General features: G+C 34.8%; 1 protein-coding gene across 4 annotated transcripts in view; it reads left to right on the forward strand.

Annotated features, from left to right (window-relative positions):
* LOC148650339 (gamma-aminobutyric acid receptor subunit beta-2) overlaps positions 1-21930 on the forward strand; it is a 90440-nt gene that overhangs the window by 20108 nt on the left and 48402 nt on the right. For all 4 annotated transcript variants that reach the window (XM_088604043.1, XM_088604044.1, XM_088604045.1 and 1 more), the window contains one exon: positions 17522-17742. In XM_088604043.1, the coding sequence (XP_088460169.1) occupies positions 17522-17742 (221 nt within the window). The remainder of the gene's footprint in view (positions 1-17521; positions 17743-21930) is intronic.

Genomic DNA, 21930 nt, shown 5'->3' on the forward strand with positions numbered 1-21930 from the left:
GAAGAATATGCCCAAGACAGAGCATACTGTACATAATGTCATAAGGCCTGTCATAAGGTGTTCATATTTTTGGTGACCGCTTCAAAACAATCTAGAAGATTTATTGAGCAAGATCTCCCTCTATGGAACCAATTTTGACTTTTACAATAGTATTGCTGTACAGAATGTGATTTGGTTCCTTATTGATAAACTCTAGTTGTTTACATGTTGTTTTCAAAGCACCATATATGGAATATACTAATTAAAAGAAAATGGCAGTGTAGGTGTTTTATAGGACAGAATAGATGTTGGTAAATTTGATCGACATTCTTCTCAGCTTACTCGTTCAATTTGAAATGACCTCATGAAGGATTTGTAGAAACACCAAAATACAGGAAGTCAAGACTGGCTTTGCCATCAGTTTTATTATCACTTCATCAGTTCTCTTTTGTGTTCACCCCCCATTAGTATTATGACCTTGAAAATTCCAGTGCCATAGTAAGTTTCTTTTCTTCATGGAAGAGTTAAAAGCTTTTCAAAGACAGACAAACACGTTTGTGATTTCAGCCATAGCCACCTGCCTTTTTAACACCAATCACAATTCACGAAGAACTGATGGAGTTTTTCATGAAGCTCCTGCATTATTTGACTATGAAAGATTATTTTAAGTAAATTCAACAATCACCTCATTGGCATAACATCAGTCGTCCTACAGTATGTGTCAAGCAGCTGTTTATAAAGACTAACAACACAAGGTACAAGGCTGTAACAATACAAATTATTGAACACCTTCTAAGGTTAATTCTAAACGTACAACAACCACTAAGTCTGATCAGAATAGACACCAAAGAATATAACTCCATTGCCTGAAGACTTTATCAGTACAAATGTCCTTCCCCAAACATATTAAATTAAACATAAAAAAAATACTATAAATATACAAACAGTACACTGGTGTTTTCTATTCATATTATTATGATTACCTTTACTATGCTTTTCATATGGTTGGAAAATATTTGAGGAAAATATTTTCGACAGTTGCCTAAGGCATTACTTTTTAATTGTATTTGTTGTTTTTTGCAACAGCAAACTCTGGTTTTGGTTTTTTAACACTGTTTCATCATGACATTTCATGTGGTTACACATAATCTTTCCAATGTCTCTTCTCCGTGGTTTGCATAGGAATTATTTTAGCTGGCTCAAGGCTCCTCAGTGTTCCAAGAACATATCATACGTTAGGGGACTGAAACTTTTCAGAGGTATCATCCCCATCTTTGGAAAACTCTTCCTAATCATATAAAAAACACACCCTAATCTTGCCTCAGGACTTACTTGTTCTTGATGGACTACAATTCCTAACAAAATTATTTCTTTTAATTTGAGAATTTATACATTTTTATATTATTCTTTTCCTGCTTCTGTACATTTTACTTTTTATGAATAATTTATGTAAAGTGCCTTGAGGATAGTTCTGATTGAAAGGCATTATATAAGAATATAACTCCATTGCTTGAAATTGACGATGTCATCAAAAGGAGATTTTGTTCATGAAAGATTATATGCCTTACCATCAAATGCTTAGCAGCAGTCACCTGTTTTCACAGATAATGTTATGAAAATCACTATTACGTTTTTTTTTTATTTAACAAAACTTGAAGAGATATGACAGTCATCACCCACAATAGACTTACAAAAAGACCCAATGTCTTTCCACAACAGGAATTTGGAAACATCCAAGTTTAGAATCCAGTCAAGAGCTTTTAAATTTTGGACTAATGCTGGATGTTAAAAAACATTAAATATTTATGTACAGACACACTTTTACTGTATATACTATCAAAGCTGGATTTTGGATATTTTTATGGTATTATTACTTTTTATGAGTTATGGCTTAGAGGGAGTTTGTTTTTTTAAGTAAAATGATCTTGAAGAAGTGAAGTACAATACTGCAATACTCTTTTTATTAAATTCTACTTGAATTTGAGAGACAGACAAAAGTAGAGAAATGCAGTCATGCCTAAGTTACGTCACTAGGACATTAATTCAAAGAATCTAAGGGCACTTAGGTCCTGTTATGAATAGAGCATGACATTTGCTTTTGGCCCTCTTTAAAGCAAGAAGTCTAAAATCTGTTTCTGTTATAAACTGCATTTGTTATAGATCACTGTCTCAGATGGCATGCTTAGTATTCATGTGAAATTTTCAGATTATTGATTTCTTCCTGTTTTTCTTTTAGCTGTCAAAACTTCCTCTCTAAAGAGGGACCATCTGACAGCTGAAACAGCTGTAAACTCCCTGGTAGACTTTGTCTCTCAATACTTCTTCTAAAGCCCCCTATTTTAGTTTTTAGGTCATTCCAGCAGAGATGCAATATTGAGTTTTCAAGGGTGTCCTTGTTCATGTTTGTGTTGAAGCAGAGACAGCAGGAAATGGTGGATACTACACATAAATCAAACATAATTCGATTGGAATAAAGTCAAAACTTCCAAATGAAGTCAACACATACAGAGTATGCAAATGTCTGGTAGAGGCGTATTATGTGATCTAAATACAGAACAGGAAATACACTTACAGTATATGGGAGGTTTATCTCTAAATTCCCATTTTAGTTCAATTAGGAAGTTCTTTTCAGCAATGTGGGAAACACTAGATGTAACAGATGTAACTGGTTGGCAATTGTTGTGTACATTGTTATACAGTATGTTTTTCAATGGAATTGTTGGACAGACCACATAAAGAGAACTCACATTGGACTGCACATTGTAAACCGTTTCAAACTAATCAAGTGGTGATCTTTTCAAGCTTTTCTTTTTTTAGTTGCATAACAAGGTATTTTATAAGACATTTTTCCTTAGTGGATTTATATTTTGTTGCCTACACATAGCTGCCTGTAGCCTTATAAAATGCAGTAAGCAAGAACATAAGCCAAAACAGCCTCCAGAAAGACAAAAGCTTTGTACGAGGTGGAGTAGGAGTAGATGTGGGTGAACAAAATCAGACGTCAGCGGTGTAGGCATTTTGCTTAGACATCCAGGAGTTTGCATTGATTGGGTGAATGATAATCTCCTTCCTTAAATGTCAGTTTAGATAGTGAGTCCCATTAAACTAAAATACAAAGGAAATCAAAAGAATCAATTGTGGGGTCCATGCTTGATGTCTTGACTGCAGTAAAATCCAAATTATCCAGCCTGCTTGACATCATTCCAGGAATACAAACAAGGTGGACAGATACACCTTTCAGATAAAATAAATTGGCTTGAGTCAAACAACTACACAGCAAAGCGAAGCTATTAGAGTGATCAGGGACCAAGCCCATTACTAGCCTGCAGTGCTTAGGCCTGAAAGAAAGGCAGCACTGACAGTTCATATAAGGCCCTCAAGTCTGTCATGGGTTTTAGGGGAGAAATTAGCAGCACAAGTGCAGCGGGTATAAAAGCTCAAAATGTATTTTTGTTCACTGAAGCACTGTGCCAGTCCAGGAGTGCCTCGCTCTCTTTAAAAATATATAAACTTCAAAAGCATGTTTGAAAATAAATTATTACTTAATCTGAGGAGTGAAAGCCAGGGCTCTTCAGCTGACCTGTCGAAAATATAATTAATGAAGATATGCAATGCAGGGTGTTATGTTCACACTGAATTGTAAAGGGTTCTTATGGTTAGATATTGTGCCTATTGAGCCCAAAAATGAATAATGGAAAGCAATCCGTTTTATTATTTCTTTAGATGTTTACTTGCAATTGTGTCATTTAAATGCTTTGGTTTTAGCACTTTTTCACATCAACAATACATCTGTTTCCTGGGCACTGAAGAAACATACTGTATGATATTCTAATATAGCTTTGTACTGTAGTTCAGGCTCCATAATCTTTTTAAAGAAAAAGAAAATAATAAATTGCATACTGTCCTGACATATATTGGTCTTGGAAGGATATGGATGTTAAGAGTAAAACAGAATATAAAAGGTAAGTACTACTTATTTTTTCTATTGCAGTACTATTATTAGGACTGTAAGTTGAACTCTCAGAAGAAAAAGCCATTAGAGACCATGGAAAATATGAACTGGAGAGGAGTGATCTATCATAAGGTTGTTTAACAGCCTAAACTGGGTTAAAGCTAGAATGTTGTTAGCAAAAAAAGAGTAGGAACATGATATTGGCAAAGAATCACACCCATCATTTTTCCCAGTTAAGATTAAAAATTAACTGTCTTTTCTATCTACCCCTTGAGCAAAGAGGTCTCCATAACTGAGGAGAAGAGCACCCGCCATTAATTTCATCCACATTATAACTGCGTTTCTTTGTTTGAAAGTCAAGTCTGTTTAATGCCTCTTCATACAGTACTGTATGTTTGCATTTGACTTTCTATCTTTCCATCTTTTCTCTCTATCACATTTATATTAACATATAATTAATCCATACATTAATTGAATTGAATTATGTGTTGTACTGGGGAAATTAGTAAGGATTATCATTTGTATGTTTTTCACTTTTTTAAATCATTTAGGTTTTCTGTTCAATTTCCCCATTGTTTTCTTGCACTTGGTTATATAAGCTCTAGTTTTCTATATATGAAATGGAAGTTATTAAGTGAAGTTCAGGGGAGATAAGATTATCTCACACAGCTGTTCTTAATCACAATCATTACAGGAATTGGCTATACTGTGAATATCAAGCACAAACATCTCCCTTTTGCATTCATGCAACACATCACTCCTCTGCCTAGACGCTACCCCTTGGTTAGCTACTCTTTGGATGGGGTTTGAGCCTCCTCATACTATGGCCAGGAGGCTATCCATTAGCCATGGGGGTTAAGCAGGAACTAAAATACCCATACGTTCACAAAGCATGTAATTCCTGGATGTTGTTAAGTAAATTTAATGGCTAATTGTATTTCATGCTTTATTTCATGCTGAACATAAATTTAAAGTACAGATGATCATTGCATTGAAACCTATTTATCAGTCAATGCACATTTGACAAATGAATATCTACCCTTTACTCTTGCTGTCCAACAAAGAGCCCACTCTGACTACAGCGCATACAAATGAGCAAATCACATCTGACTGTGTTCCCTTTCCAATAACATTTGGCATCAAGTAGAGCTGTTTAACTAGACTTTGTACTTTACACCTTCTATTAGGAGACATGCAATTTTTCAACATTAGTGAAGAGGTGGTATTGATTCTAGGCTGGTGGATGTGGATACAACAGGAATTTACATCATTGATATATTGAGCTTTTCACCACTTTCTGTTCAAACCTTCTGAGCAAACATGCTGCTGCTGTAGGAGGAAGAAATTGTTTGAAGGGCAATGGAAATTTTTTTGTCAATACAAAATCACTCCATGGAGTTTGTTTTGTTTGTTAATCAAACCAACATCAGAATTGCTGGCGAGGTGATTCTTCACAAAAACAGTGAAATAATTAATTGTCAAGTGATGGATATGTAGTATGGCCAAAAACAATGGACATTTAATGCATGAATTAGCTCCTGGCTATGTTTAAAACAATCTGATGCAGAAGTAAAACATTTTCTGTGAGGAATCCATCTTTAAAACACACCAAACACTCCCCTGTTTTTGTGTCTGTTTTTTAAGCACATATCTTTAGTTTTTTTCGGTTCATGGATGAGAGCCAAACCACATTTTTGGGAGTTGCTTCCTAATATTGTAAAATGACCATATACTGTATTAGAACACAAGAAAAGTTACAAACGAGAAGATGCCACTTGGCCCATCTATCGTGTTTAGTTGCTAGTGGCTAATTAATCTTAAAATCTTATCCCGTTTCTTTGTAGAAGAAGCCAGGGAGTAGCTTTCAACACCATGGCTGTGCAGCTTGTTCTAGATTCCTTAGACTCTTGTGGAAAAAGAAATCTCCTGTTCTCATTTATAAATACACTTCCCTCTAGTTTCCACTTTTGTCCTCTGCTTAACATTTCACTTTTGATTTCGAAGTGGTCCATTGGGTTGGCTTTATCAATGCTTTTTGAATATTCAGAATTTGTGAATGAGGTCTACTTTTTTCTGTTAAGGGCAAAAAATATTCCTTTAGCCCATCTGCTTAGGCTATTTTTAAGCCCAGGAACAGCAATATATTTTTTGCAGTATCAAACACAATTTTACACAGTATTCTAAATATAAATACATATAAATAAATGTTCCTACTACAAATCATCCCTTGACTTTAATTCTATACTTTCATCCACTGTACATTGCAAAAGTAGCCAGATCGTTGCACAATTTTCATATTTTGACACTTTAATAATCTACATTTTTTATTTGATATAAGTTAGGAAGAGCAATGATCCTAATACAAATCCCTGTGGCACTCCACTAATTTCACCAGAAAGTTCTGAACATTAGTGACTTGTCTGCCCCTCTTTCCTCTTATCCATTAGCCAGTTTTCAATGCTACAGTACAGCCAAATTGGGAATTGTTGTTTTATGAATTTTATAAGCTTTAATGAAAATGTAAATATATCCTATGTTTAGATGAATTTTTTAATTCATTGTCAGCAGGAAGCCACTTGATCAGGTGACTGTTTGAAAAGCAGGACAAAAGGGATTCCCATCTCAGTCAGTCAGTGGATGTTTGCTGTCTGACGGGCAGAGGGCAGAATCTCTCTATTGGTTAAAAAATACCCTAAAAATATGAACATTGATTACACAAAAGACAAAAATCAATCATTTCCTTAAAATGAAGTTTTATAAACATCTGTGCCTACAGTGAGTGTTGCCTACTGTAGCCAGAGTTCATAATATCGTTTCCATCATCATGATGTCTCCTACAGTACGTTATCAAATGAGTAATGCCAATACATGCATACTCTGTATTTTGTCTTATCTTGAGATATCTCATAATTAACTTCCACATTGAATTGATCAGCAATTATTTGCCAGGCCTCTTTTCTGGCTTTTGCAGCAGCTACAGTACTGCACCTCACTATTACAACAGATTTTTATCTCTTCATAGTTTTCCGTAAGAAGCCCTAATTCATGGTCACTGAATTAAGACTTAATTAAGACAGTGTTCTTTCACTGGGTTTTGCTGGAGCAGATGAAGGATTTGACTCTTCTTCAGTACTGAAGTGCGGTGTGAATGCATAGTTCATAGTTTGAATGCATAGATTGTTTAAGCCTAACACACTTTAACTGAAACCAGAGTTAGCCTTTGTTACACTGGAGTAAACCTGAAATCAGTGATTGGGTTAATTCAGTCCATCTAACTTGTGAAACAGCCCCTCTGATTGTTTGGAAGAATTTTGCAGAGACTCTGAGAGACTTGCTTTGAGAATTGTTTGTTGGAGGCCAGTAAGTGGCTTAGCTGCTTGACTGTAATAGCGAGGAACATCGAGTTGAATAATTAAGTTTAAGTAGAAGCTCAAAGAAGAGCTTGGGCTTTGGTGTTGGTGTTTTGATTTCCCTGCACTGTACAATAAAGTGCACTAGTGTATTGAACTTTACAGCTTTACAGCCTGGACCCACATATTTTAAAGACCCTTTTTAATGATACACACAGTGGGTTTTGAAAAATGTTAACAAGATTGAATTTATAATGTAATAAGAACAGTTGCAATATTATTTTCTCTCCCTTGCTCTAATATTCTTTTTTAACTGTGCTTGCAATTTATTGTATTAATTTTTTAAAATACATCACAATCTTTGCCAATCACATCTCTTTATACTTTTCTTAGTTGATTTATTATGGTACTGCATTTGAGTCTTTGCTTTCTGGCATTTGATTTGCTAACATTCAGTATTATACATTCATCTACGGATGAACCTATTCTGTGCTTCATGCAGAATATCTTTAAACTGTTGCCATTCATTCTCTACTAACTAACTTATCTACTCTGTGTCATTCTACTCCTTATAAACTTTGGCTTACTCCTTCACAGTTTGTTTTCCTTAAACTATTAACCTTTAGTCTTTTTGGGAAGGAATCTGACTTGGAGGAATTCAGTCATAATCCCACAGATGGCAGCTGCACACCATTGGCTCCTCAGCCAAGCACAGACACCGAATGTCTGAACCTGCAGTTCCTCTCACACTGAGCAGGATTACGTTCTTGGAATTCTACCTGCATAATTTAAAATCTTTCAAACATTTTGAAAATCTTTTTGAAACAATTGAAAATCTTTCAATCATCATTGCCTAATGAATCACTCAGCACTGATTTCCTTATTCTGTTTTTTTTTTGAAAGACTCGATCAAAACGGGCATCCCTTTTAGTAGATGTTCTGACACGCTGAGTAAGAAAGCAATCATTATACATGTCTACCACTTCCTTTTCCTATTGGTTTCCTATGTTAATAAAAGTAATATTTCCCATGATAACCACTCCTTTATACACACATTCCTGATTTCATCATGTAAGACCATAACATAATTAATGTCTGAATGTCAGTCTCTAGCAAATTCCTAACACTAATCTTTTTTATACAATAATATCATCTGATAGCCTCAAAGGTTTCAATACCCTTGAAGACTTTGACTTCTTGTGTCTGAATTCTTTCTGATTTATAGTGCTGCACTTCCATCTCTTCTGTCTTGCGTCTCCCTCTGGAATGGTGTATATTTGTTGGATTCTTCGCCATTACGCTCCATTAATAATGTTTCTGTAATTCCAAATACATCATAATCGCAAACTACTGAAGTAGCTTCCATCTCAGGCATTGTGTTTTTGAAACTCCTTGAATTTAGATATTATCACTTAATTACTAGTTCTATTGAAGTTTTGTTCTTCCCAGGGGTGTGTAAGGGACAGTTATTTCCGGACCCTATGCGGACGACACAATCCGACGAAGTGGGGAAACACTAGGGAAACGTCATGCAGGAATACGGGGCTGAAGACAGGGGGGCGTGTCCAAGGTGCGCTGGTGCATGGGGGAGGCGTGGCAGAGGCGAACAATCCAAAAGAGTAGTCCTTAGAGAATATCCAAAACACAAGGGTAAGTCCAAAACCAGGAGATCCATCAGAACAAGGAATTAAAAACACGAAGGCCGGGTCGGAACCGGCAGACAGGGAACAGGAACGGGAACGGGAACCGAGATTAAAACCTTAACGGGACCAGGCGCTTCCAGGTCCCGGACTTGCACGATACGGAAATCAGATGCAGAGCCCGGATGAGCGTCAGCGCCTGGCTTTTAAGGTGGGCTGGGAATAGGAAACAGGTGCACAGAATAAAGTCTCAAGTGAAAGGGCTGGAGCACCCTTAAGGAGGGGGAACTATAATCGTGACAGGGTGTTCGTTTCCACTCTTCTCCCTAAATATCTCCCCTAAAGATCATCTTTGGGGAGATATGCTTCTATTGTAGCTTAACTATACATATTCTGTTCTCCAATTTCAATAAAACAAACTCTGACCTACATGTGAGCTGTTAAGAATCAGCGGAGGCTGATGAGTAAATTTCAGAAAATTCCATTCAGGCTTCTTTCTTAGTACATAGCATTACAGATCATATATTTAGCCTGCTTTAGCTATCCACGGTTTACATTTTTAGAAATAAGGATTTGCTCTAAAGCTTGGAGAATGCCTGTTTATTGGATGTTATTCATGAAGCTCAAGATGAATCTTTAGCAGAAAATTTGTTCTTTTTTGGTATTACAGAAACTACAATGACTATAATTTTTTTAATATACTGTACTGTACCATATCCTCTTAATTTGCTTACTTTACTACATCATGGTTTTATTGGATTTAGTTTACATTTTGGAACGTTTTGCTTGACTATTGTGGATCTACTCACTGTAGAGTGTTTACACAACAAAATTTTAGTTGTCACTGAAATCACATGATTTTCAGAATTTCATTATTTTCATTGCTTCTAAAACATTACCCGACAAACAAAAAATGAAAATTATGATACAGGCCAGTATCTGGGTGTGAGTGATGTTTTTCTAAAAGTCTAATGTAGAATTTAATATCTGACATTTTTTTTAACTTATTTCCTTTAATGAAGAATCTCTGTTAACAAAGAGGAAAATGGTATCTATGCTCATAATCAGCTGGTATGTAACAATGTGAGACCAACGTGTTTCATTTATAAATTTTGTCCTTTCTGGAAAATGTTTATACAGTATCTTATCATGTCTCAAAGTTTGAATAAATTAAGTAGGCATATGGGATATTAAGACTTGGTTTAACCAAGCATATCAGGTATTCTGTTGGAGGTTTTTGCCCATGAATCATTCCATTAAATAACATCAAATAATAGAAATAGTTACTCATTGGATTTCTTGCTTTGACATTCTCAGTTTTATACAACAATGTTGATAGTATAGTGATAGTATTGTTGATAGTATTGCGAAGAGCAAAATCGTGTGTAACATAAATAATATTACTGAAAACAAATAAGAGGGATCACAAAGGGATCACATTTATTCACTCCCATGTAGATAGTATGTCTCAAATCGTCCTCTGGCACAGATTACACTGACTAGACATCTTCTGTAGCGCTATGACATTCTGGAACTTCATAGTGGAAGGTAATGAACATTCCTTCATGAAGAATTGCTCTAAAAACATTACACCCTTTTGTTTCCATTAGTGAACTTCTGTCTTGTGTTAGAATTACTAATGTCAATTGGATTGAAGTCTGGATATTGAGATGACCAGCTGAGAATATTATGTGTGCAGTTAACCATTTACTTTGTCAATTTGGATCTATGCTTAGGACCATTATCATGCTGGAATGTCATTTAACAGAAAGAACCATGTGTCTGTCCAAAATGTAATGGTACTGTACATGGTGGATTTTAATGAGTTCTCTGATCTTCACAACAGCTCCAAAACCCCAAAAATGCCAAAACACAACAAACCCCCACAATAATTCACAACAAGTGTTTTATGAACACATTTAAATGTTTTTAATGCAGATGAGCATGTCCAAAAAGGTACATCTTCATTTTATCTGATCATAGACATAGTTTCAAAATGTTTGGCAAATTTCAGTCACCTCATTTTATGGTTCACCCTCAGAAAAGTCTTCTTTCTTGCAACCCTGCTATAAATGACACATTAATGAAGGTTTTGCATCCTGAAGATGGAAGTGTATATTTACGATCTGTGTTGCTTTTTGGGAGGCTAGACGCGTGTGTCATGGCCCTTAGTGATAAGATCCATGTGCATCCTCTTCTTGAACACCATCATACCAGTAGCTTTAAATGTGCTAATAATGGACACTGAAATGGAAAGTGATTCAGCATTTTGTAAATACAGTAGGCTTATGGATATCATCCAATTATCAATCAGTCAATTAGTATAGAGCCATCAAACCATAGCATTCTCAAGGCACTTTATATGAATTATAAATGAAAATACAAAGGCTACTACTGAAAATGCCAATCCTCCAATGTGTGGAGTCACTGGAACATAAAGGAACCTTGTCTCAGTCGAACTAAGTGAGCAAGAGTTTACGTGTGGAGATAGTAGCTCTTGAAGCTACACAGGAGACAAGTCATACAATACCTCATGGGTGAAAGAGAGAATTTTAAAATCTATCCTCTAAGAGATTGGTAACTAGGTCAGGTTTTTCAGTTCAAGAGAAATATGTTCAGATTTTTTACTCTTTGTCGGTATTCTGACCAAGTCTGGACATACAGTACTGTAGCCTCTGAAATAATTTCTTGGATGAACCAGCTAACAAGGCATTGCCTTGTTGTACTGGGGCTCCACAGGGGACTGTCCTTGCTCCATTCCTATTCACCTTTTACACCTCTGACTTCAGGTACAACTCTGAGACATGTCATCTGCAGAAGTTTTCGGATGACTCTGCAATTGTGGGGTGTATTAGAGAGGGGAGGGAGGAGGAATATAGGAACTTGATTACCAACTTTGTGGAGTGGTGTCATCTTAACCATGTCCAGCTTAACACCAGCAAGACCAAAGAAATGATCTTGGACTTCCGAAGGAATAAGTCTCTGCTGAACCCTGTTTCCACCCAGGGTGAGGACATAGAGGGGGTACAGTCCTACAAGTACTTAGGGGTACACCTGGATGATAAGCTGGAGTGGTGTGGTAACACTGACGCCCTGTATAAAAAAGATCAGAGCCGACTCTATTTTCTCAGGAGGCTCAGGTCCTTTGGTGTGTGTGGAACACTGATACACATTTTTTATGAATCAGAGGTGGCAGCGGCCATCTTCTACGCTGTTGTGTGCTGGGGCAGCAGCATCATGACAAAAGATGCAAATAGGCTCAATAAACTTGAAGGCTGGCTCTGTGTTGAGGATGAGCCTTGACCCCATGGAGGTGGTGGATGAGAGGAGAATGCTGACCAAGCTCATAGCCATCATGAACAACAACTCTCATCCGCTTCATGGGACTCTAACTGGGCAGCGGAGCACTTTTAGCAACAGACTGCTCCAGCTACGGTGTTCAAGGGAACGTTTCCGCAGGTCTTTCCTCCCGGGGGCTGTCAGGGTGTATAACACTGCTCTAGGCTAGGACTGTTAGCCCTTCATTTGCTCGTTAGGACAGCATGTTTGCTCTATTGTACTTTTTGGACAATCAGTCTGATTAAACCAATGCACATTTTGCACATATTTTATTGTTTTTACAGTGACTATGATCATCACATTTTGCACACACCTATGTATTTATTTTTTATTTATTTATTTTATACTTATTTGGCTGTCTTTTGTTTTATAACTATTCTGATGTCTTTTTGCTTGTCTTGGGCTGGACTGCTGTAACACATCAGTTTCCCTACGGGATTAATAAAGTCTTATCTATTTATTGCCGTAGTCTAACCTTGAGGACAAAAATGTATGAACTAATTTCCCGGCTTCAGTAATAGAAAAAAAAATGGATTTAAAGGAGATATGCTTTGCAGGTGGAAGAGTGGCGAGCGGCAGACTTTGCAGGCATACTGTATGATATGATTCAACAGATAAGGAACAGTCAAAAAACATTCCTCTGTTGGGTTTATGGAAGCTTCCATTGCACGTCCAAAGAGCAGAATGTTACTGTAGATTAGTTTTGATTAATTTTTAAAGGAAGACTTATGTGTGAATAAATGTATCTCTTGTTTTCATGAATTCAATTAATTATTTTTAACAAATATGACTTTGCTCTATGCAATGCAGTAATGATTATAATATAACTTTATTAGACACATTATCCAATTTATAAATTGTTCTGATTTATGATGATTCCATATTAGTAAACTGAAACTGCTAGTTGCTTTTACTCACCAATTTAATTATTTATTGATTTCAGTTAACATACCACTTTGTGTGTTACATAAAATATCCTCTGTTTCTACCAGGTCAACTGTATATCACGAACAGAATATATAAAATACATTCTTTTGGGGCTTTTATGATGATGTGTATTGATCATGCTGGTAAAAGTTATGAATACAAAATTAAATCTCTATTTTATGATAACTGTGTGACATTCAGCATTATTCTTCTACAAGGATATGAAAAATATTAATGCAATGCTATTGACTGCACTTTCATAGTTTTTCTTATCATAGATTTTCATAGATTTCATATCAATTGTGTCAAAAAGCTTCTAACAGATCTTCTATAAATAGTCACTCATTAGCATCAAAGTAAAATGGTGTGAATGACAATTAGCACTTCTTGGAGATATTCCTGAAATACTTCCGAACAGTTTTCACCAAATTATTCTGCTGTTCAGACAGTGTTATTAAAAGGAGTTAAAGGGTGTCATTTCAGCTAATTATGGCTGTTTAAATGTGCTCTGATTGGACTGAGTTAACAAAGTTTTAAAAAGAAAATTGCACCTGTTTAAGGTGTAAATTAATTTTGTATCTTATATATTCTCTTTCTGTCATTAGTTGAAATGCCTTATTTAAAATTCAGTGTAACTGTATATTGAATAAGTAAAAAAGAGAAGTGAAGAATTATACTTTTCAACATTTGTGTTAATGTAACATTGGATTATTGGACATAAGCCCTGATCTCAAGCAAGGCTTGAACTGAAGGCAAACAAGGGAAAATCCCATTATCATTAAAAGGTCTGCAAGGATTTGAGAAATTTTTGAGTAAAATGAAAACATGTACTCTATGCAGCTAGCTGAGAAACTGCAGGAACAAAAACGAAATGACTGCACACCTTGGAGTAGCACTTTTATCTCATTACAATAAGAGGATAGAGTTTAACTGCTATTATGCTATAATACTGGAAGCTCTGTCCTCTGAAAATGACTGTCTTCATAAGAAACCCATTCATTGCCATAGATGTGTTGTTGAATAATGATGTTTTATATGGATTGTACTACCGTATGTTTGTGCTCATCTCCCAGTTGGAAAGTTTTAGGGCTAATACAACAAGTTTAAAAGAGCACCCATCCTCGTATAGGTGCAGATGACCTGTTTAAAATAGAATTTACATCCCTCTTCCTGTAGCTCTTCAAATGAAGAGACATGCCTTCATCTTCTGTGCCTGGTGTTCCCCTGCCATTCATTACTTGTAGTGGTTAATGGAGTGCAACTGGCTTTTGTGCCCACTCATTAACTGTTAACAGTGAGGACCTCCTCAATTCAGTCAAGCAGAAACTAACCTGTGAGGAAGCAGAAAGATATTGCTAATATTTCAAAATAGGGATAATAATTAATGTATAATGTCCATATAACCAGTAATAAATGAAGTAAACATCAATACAGTGAAAATAACTTAATAGTAAGTCATTCCTTCTGATGATCAATTACATGGTTATGGACAGAAGTCAGATATTTAACACTTTAAAATTATTTTATTGACAGCACCTTCAGGTTAAGAACTGTGTTTGTCATTTACTTACAAAGCAAGATTTCACCCAATTAAAAATGTGAACAATATATTATTTTGACTTACGATCATATTTTTTTGCCTTATTACAAATTGTATTGCAAACACAAGAAGTATTGGCATTATACTTGACACCTTTATGACATACTGTACTTCCTCATTATCACATTTTCTGCTGGAAATTGGTAGAAAACAGTATGTAGTTGCAATATTTTTCCTCTCAAACATACAGTTCTGACTTGGGGGTATACTGTACATATCAGGGTTTCACCTGGTGCATAAGGTGAAACGTCTGATGTTTGCTGTGATCTGTTTTGTTTTTTTTTGCTTGGTGTTGCTGCAATTATTAATCTTTTGTCAATGTCACTAAAGTATAAAAAGAAATTCAGACATGATTTGATATTCCAAATAAACAAGCAAAACAGAAATTAAAGAAACATTTTAAATAGTCATACTGTATATTAAGAAAATATTGTAATATTTTACAATATTGTAATATTGTAATCTACAAAATAGTACTGTAGTCAATTAAAAACAGGCATAACTACAATTAATGCTGCTAACACTGTATTTAGTTTGAAATTTACCACCTGTTTTTAATGATCCCATTATGGAAAAAAAGCAAACATACTAATTTGTTTGATGGCGTATTGTTATGAATCTAACAATAATGAATAGTGTAATCTAATCAACTTCATTTCCTTGATATAAAAATTTAAACATTTGCTCAAAAGTTAAAATGCCATATTAATTAAGTGCTATGAAATGATTTAATTCATTCATTGAATGATCAATTAGATTCAGCTTTTAAACAGGATACCAGCATGGTTTTGCTGCAGTGGTTGTCATGGAAATAGTTATTTGATATGAGGAACAGTGCTGCTGACATATTTATATGTGTTGTGAGAAAAAATGAACACTGAAAATTTTAAGCTCTATGTACTGTACATATTAAGGATGATGTGAACCAACTTCAATCAAAGATTTCCCAGGAGTTGAAGAAGCTGGCAGATATTAATATAGTCTACTCTAAAGTCTATATCTGTAAACACATCAAAAATCGAACACGTACACTGTATTTAGACACTGAAATGGTTTAATCCCTATAGTTAATCTGTTTTTTTTTGTTTTGATGTTCTGATACTCATAACAGCAGAAATGATAAATGTACTGAAAAGTCATGTGTGTGACTACCAGTAATCTGTCAAATTTGATTTTTCATGGCTTAGTGTTTATACTTTAAGCTTTTTTTCTTTGTGTGGTCATTTGGGTTTGATAAAATGCTTAGTTTGTATCCTTAATGCTTTGCCTCCTAAATATTTTACATCAAGGCTTTTCCTCAAATGCATTTTTGTTTTACTAGTATTTTTTTATAAATGGATTTTGGATTACTAAGCGGATGCTCCCATTAAGAAAGCTTTGTGTATTGTTTACGGAATTAAATTTTGAAATATACATCATAATATGTTGCAGCATAATACATTTCATTGTTGCAGCACACACTTTAAATGCAAGATGTAATTCCTTAACTGTACTGTATGTACCACCACATAGAAAAATGATTTCTAGCACAGGGCCCAGAACTACAATTTGTGCATCAACCATTACTTTCAACAAGCACTTCATTGGTAATATTTGCTTGTAAATAATTAAGATATGTTAAGATTTTGTGTGACAGCGCATCTTTATTCAGGTACATAAACAGTGGCTAGTAGTTACATTAGGGGTATATTCATGCCACTGACTCATGGGGTGCTGCTTCTACATGCTTTACTAATTGAGTAATTTATTTCTGACTTGCCTCAAAAATAAAAGGTAGAGGTTTCAGGAAAATAGATCAGACTGATATGTAGCATGTTACATTATTATAACAGCTGTGTTGTTCAATTGTACTCTCTTCAGTAAGTTTATTTGTTCCAGTTCTTTCCTATAACTACTGAGACAGTTGCCCTTTTTACTTAAAAAAAAGATGTAAAGCTGTACTCTATCATTATATCATGCAACCATGCAATCAGAACATCTGACAAAGTAATTCATGCATGGTTCACTTCATGGTTATGTGAAGTACATATAAAATAACAGATTTCTTTTTTTGCCATAAGAGATGAAAATAGGACACATTTACATTTCTGAATCATTTGTTGTATAGAAAAATAAATGTCATACATACCTGATACACAATCATGCAGTCCGATAACACTTTGATATACATACAGTTTATCTTAAAGTCAGTGTAAAGAAAGACATTTTTATGTGTCATATCTAAAGCCATATGTAACCAAGGTTTTTAGCTGCAAAAAAATATTTTTCAAATAAAACAAACCATTCATACTCAAATATAGTTCCAGTGTGAATGGGGTTATTAATATTCATAGCGCATCTGTTTTTAGTGGTCTCTTTGCTCTTGTGCAGTCGCTCACTTTAGAGTCCTTGAAGGCTATTTATAACCTGGTTTTAAATAAGTATATAATGCGATTCCTGGCCTTTTATGCACTCAGATTCAGTGCTGAGTTGTCTAAAACACAATAAGTTATTATACTGTATATAGAGATGGTAACATCCCAAATGATTAGTTACACAATACATGCTTTCAAGGACTCAGCAACTCTTTACCTGAAGTGATCTCATGGCTTTGAAGTTGGATCATTTAAAACCAAAGCAGGTTTGAAAAGCTCTACAAAATCCTGGGGAACGTGAGTATGAATAGTATTTTGTACTGTTGAAAATCCAAAACATTTATTAACTTGCTTTTTATTTTTATCTTTTTTTTTTCCAGGACTATACATTGACAATGTATTTCCAGCAAGCGTGGAGAGATAAACGGCTGTCGTATTCTGAGATTCCTCTAAATCTCACACTGGACAACAGGGTAGCAGATCAGCTCTGGGTCCCTGACACCTATTTCCTAAATGACAAAAAGTCATTTGTTCATGGTGTTACAGTTAAAAACCGAATGATACGTCTGCATCCAGATGGAACAGTGCTGTATGGCTTAAGGTAAAGTAATCTTTACTTAGTAGTTCTCTTTTTCATATAAAAAACGTATATGTCGATTGATAAATGTATATTATTATTTTTTTAAAGTAATAAAGAGCTATGTACTCGTTAAGCCAACAATATTCCTATCACAGTCTTTGTGAATGTACATTTGTGTATTACTATAGGATGTAAAAAGTTATGAATTGAGTATATATAAAATCACTGTTCAGAATGTGGAAAGAACTTCTTGAGTGTTTATTTCAAACAGATAATAATACAACTCTATTGTGATGCGTCCATAGTGGTGCCTTGGTACTATAAGTTACTATAAGTTAATGGATCTTAGGAAGCAGAAATCAATCAACTGTATATCAGAGAAGCATCTTAATATTGACTGATCTTTTTGAGGTGTTCCACAAGGCTCCTTTCTGGAGACCCCAGTTTATTTATTTAAACTGTGTTTGTCTTTATTTTGCTTGACAGCCTACTATAACGCAAATAAAAATCAGTAGCACTGTACCATGTTTTCTTTGTGATATTGTTTCACAGATGATTCTTTTGTCTCCTTTTATCTCTCAGCCAATGTTTTCTCTGTCCAAACAGACTGATCTGATGCTTTCGTACACTCAGAATGATTTCAGTAGAGATAGTAGAAATATTTGTGTTTTGTGGAACTTTCAAACACGATATATCCTGGGATTTTCTTTTTTTTCTTGTTAAGACAAGTTCACTTAGTGTAATTGTATATTAGAATGCTTATGTGATTCTTGGAATTATATAATCCCCTTTATTCCACTACAGCAAAAAATAATTAGCCTATTGTTTCATACAATGCTTCATAAATTCTAAAAATATATAAAAACACAGAAATCATACTGTTACCGGGACCAGAGAGCTTACTGTTATAAGCGTATCTGGCTTTATAATAACCTTAATACTTCTCATTGGTTTAACTGACAACAGAGAATAAGTCATACTCTGGCAATTTAGCTACAGTATGTATGTTTTATTAGAAAGGTAAAGAGACGGATACCTCAGCTAACATTACAAATAAGGCTTTATCATTACAAATGTCATGTAGCATTCTAAGATTGTATGTTGCTCTGTCCTAAATGCAACAATTCCTTTTTGATTCTGTTATATTTAGGAGAATGGAATTATGCTCATAAAAGTAATTCAGGTGGGTAGCTGCGTCAGCATGCGTAATCTGCAAAGGAACTAGTAATAGGTTTATTCCATGCTGAAAAGAGAAGAGAGAAAACAACATTTCGGCTGTGAAGCCTTCTTCAGGTGTCAATGCTGGTGTCAGGTGTCAGGTGTCACTTTAATGCTCATAAAAGTGTTGAAATACCCACAAAAGGTGACATTATAGCAGCTTGGACCAACTTTGTTTTTGGGAAACGTACACATTTTTTAAATCATTCTTCTAAGGTAGTATATAATTCTATTACAAGAATAGCATTCTAACAACTTGTATAAAGTTTATTTTCTTAAAACATCAGTGCAATATTATTCAGTTTATGATATTAAATATATTAATATTTCTTAATATTTCCATCAGTGTAGTAAGAATTGGATCATAAACATTCATAAATCATGAATTCATAAATGCACACATTGAAATACTCATTGTTATAGTCATCATCAAAGGCCTCTGTAGTATTTCAACACATTATATTCACTTAAACCTCATAAAGTATTCATACAGATTTATGCCGTATTTACTCCACCTGTCTAGATTCTGCTGCTGCAAGGACTTGTATTTTATTACCTTTTTAACTCATTAGAAATACAGCAGTAGTTTAGACTTCTGGAATCAGTCAACAGCCCTAGATACCAGAAGATTGGTTAAAACTGGGAGATTAATTAGTTAAATATACTTAGTTTGAATTAATTGAGGCACTGATGAAATTAAAATAAGCCACCCTGAGGACCTGAGTCGTGTATTATTGATAGAAATTGAGTCATCTGTACTGGACTATTAAATTTAGAATAATAATGGAGGTAAGACCATGTTAATTCAATGCATTCGTAACCCACTAAGATAATTTCAAGTTGTCATCGTTATCTAGTGCTGGGGATGAGATAATTATAGTCACTTTAAAAAGAAACTGAAGTACTCTATTCGTCTAATCTGCTTTGCTTCTGGACATCATTGTACAGCCATCATATAAATAGTGCCTAGAGAAATATGTGGTAAAAGTGGAATTGTTCATTTAACATCTCTGTAATCTTTACTTATATGCTGTAAATAAATCACCTTTGTTTTCTTTATAGAGTTGTATAGGAAGAGATGGGATGCATTAATATAGATACTGCCAGCCTGTCTGGCAGTCCTTTTGACAGGAGATTTGTAGATGTTAATTCTATATAGACTCAACTGTGAAACTCAGCTAGACAGTATGCCTCTATCTGGAGGACTGACTGTACTATCATGGGTGCTCAAGATGAGTGTATACTTGTACATGAATTTGGGGTAAAGAGGGTGCAGAAGAGAGAGTACAGTACCTCTACATCTTGTGAAAGTAGATAAAACTTAATGAATGCCTCCTTTGTTAATGTCAGTAATCTATATTCTTTTTGCATGGTGCATCTGCTGAGCAAGCTGCAAGACTTATGGTGATGCAGAGACAGAGAAGTTTACAACAGGGAGCCCATCTGTCAGTTAGTGCACAACCTGGCCGACATGCTGAAACACAGAAATCTAATTAGATTCCTTTTACACTAAAACAGTCAGACGCAAGCCAAAATGTGGTTAATAATGTAAAGAATGATCTAAATAATTTTGTGTTTAGTGAAAAAAGATCCTTTTTCTGAATAATTAGAAGAAGAAGAAAAATGTTCTAAGGCAAAGTTTTGATGTGTAGGGAATAACTGTTACTTTATTGTCAAACGGCATGAATATTGTAATCAGTGTCATTTGTGACCTGTTAGTATCTGTGCCAAAGTTCTTCAATTATTTGTGTAACAAGCAACAGAAATCTAACAGAAAGCAAACTTTAGCTAAAAGAAACCTGTCTTTTTTATTATTAAGATGCCATTGCAACTTTTTAAGTTAAACTTGGACAAGATTTTATGTAAGATATTTAGTCTTACTGTACATACTGTACACTGTACCTCCTTGCTCTGCATGTTCTACTGACTCCCCATGAAATTTGAAGCAGAAGTTAAGGGTCTCCTGCTCATGTGTAAAGCACTGAACAGTCTAGCTCCAGGTTATCTTAAGCACTTATTGCATGAGCAGTGTCCAGCTTTTAATCTGAGATGTGCTGATTCAGGCCTTCTTACTCTGCCAAAGATCAGGCTCCATACAGGGTGAGAGAGTCTGTTTGGATGCAATTTGTGGAAGTCACTGCCCAAATCCATTAGAGTCTCTGAGACCATCAACATTTCTCTTTCTCTACATTTTTCTTCCCTCTTTAAACTTTATCTTTTCATGTGTATTTACTAGTAATTATGGTTTCACTGTATTATTTATTATTAGTTATTTGAGTTATGTTGTTGATCCTGCAGTTCCAACTGCATATATACAGTATGTACTTCTGTTAACCCAGGCTAATTTATGATGCTGATAAAAACATTAAGGAGATGTACTGTATTTGGGCATCTTTTTTAACTGGTGATTCCAGTAAATGTTTTAAATCATAGTTGAAACTGACTTGAATTATCTGAGTCTTGAAAAATATTTTGTTTGTTCTGAAAAGTGTTCCACGTGATTGTGAAATTGAGAAATTATAATTACCTTTCACTAGTTACTTTATAATCCCTCGTTTTTTGTGTTCAATCTGAATGGGAATAATAATGTAGTGTAAGTGTTATTTTAGTTTTTCCTTGATATGGTGGTGTAGGCTGCATTAGGTGATAAAGTTTGTTTTGCCAAAAGCAGAAGCCTGTATCACATAAATGTAAAAGTTATCACATAAGCTTTAAACTTAAATCACACTATCATTACTTCCAAGAGGAATGCAACTGAAACTCTTGATGACCTTTTCTGATGAACTTTCATAGTTTTTCTAACCCTAACCCGGCAATATTCCAGACTCTCAACATTGTGATCTCTAGTTTAGCATTAGCTGGAGTAGTAAACCAAGATATAAAAAGTGACAACAGTCTTTAAAATCTCACTGAATTTAAAATGAATATCTCAAGAAATGTATATCAATAATCTTATTTTTTTTGTAGAAGATAACATGCTGTAGCTACTTG

This window comes from Lepisosteus platostomus, chromosome 13 (assembly GCF_059453375.1).
Source record: "Lepisosteus platostomus isolate fLepPlt1 chromosome 13, fLepPlt1.hap1, whole genome shotgun sequence".
In the NCBI taxonomy this organism is placed as follows: domain Eukaryota; kingdom Metazoa; phylum Chordata; class Actinopteri; order Semionotiformes; family Lepisosteidae; genus Lepisosteus; species Lepisosteus platostomus.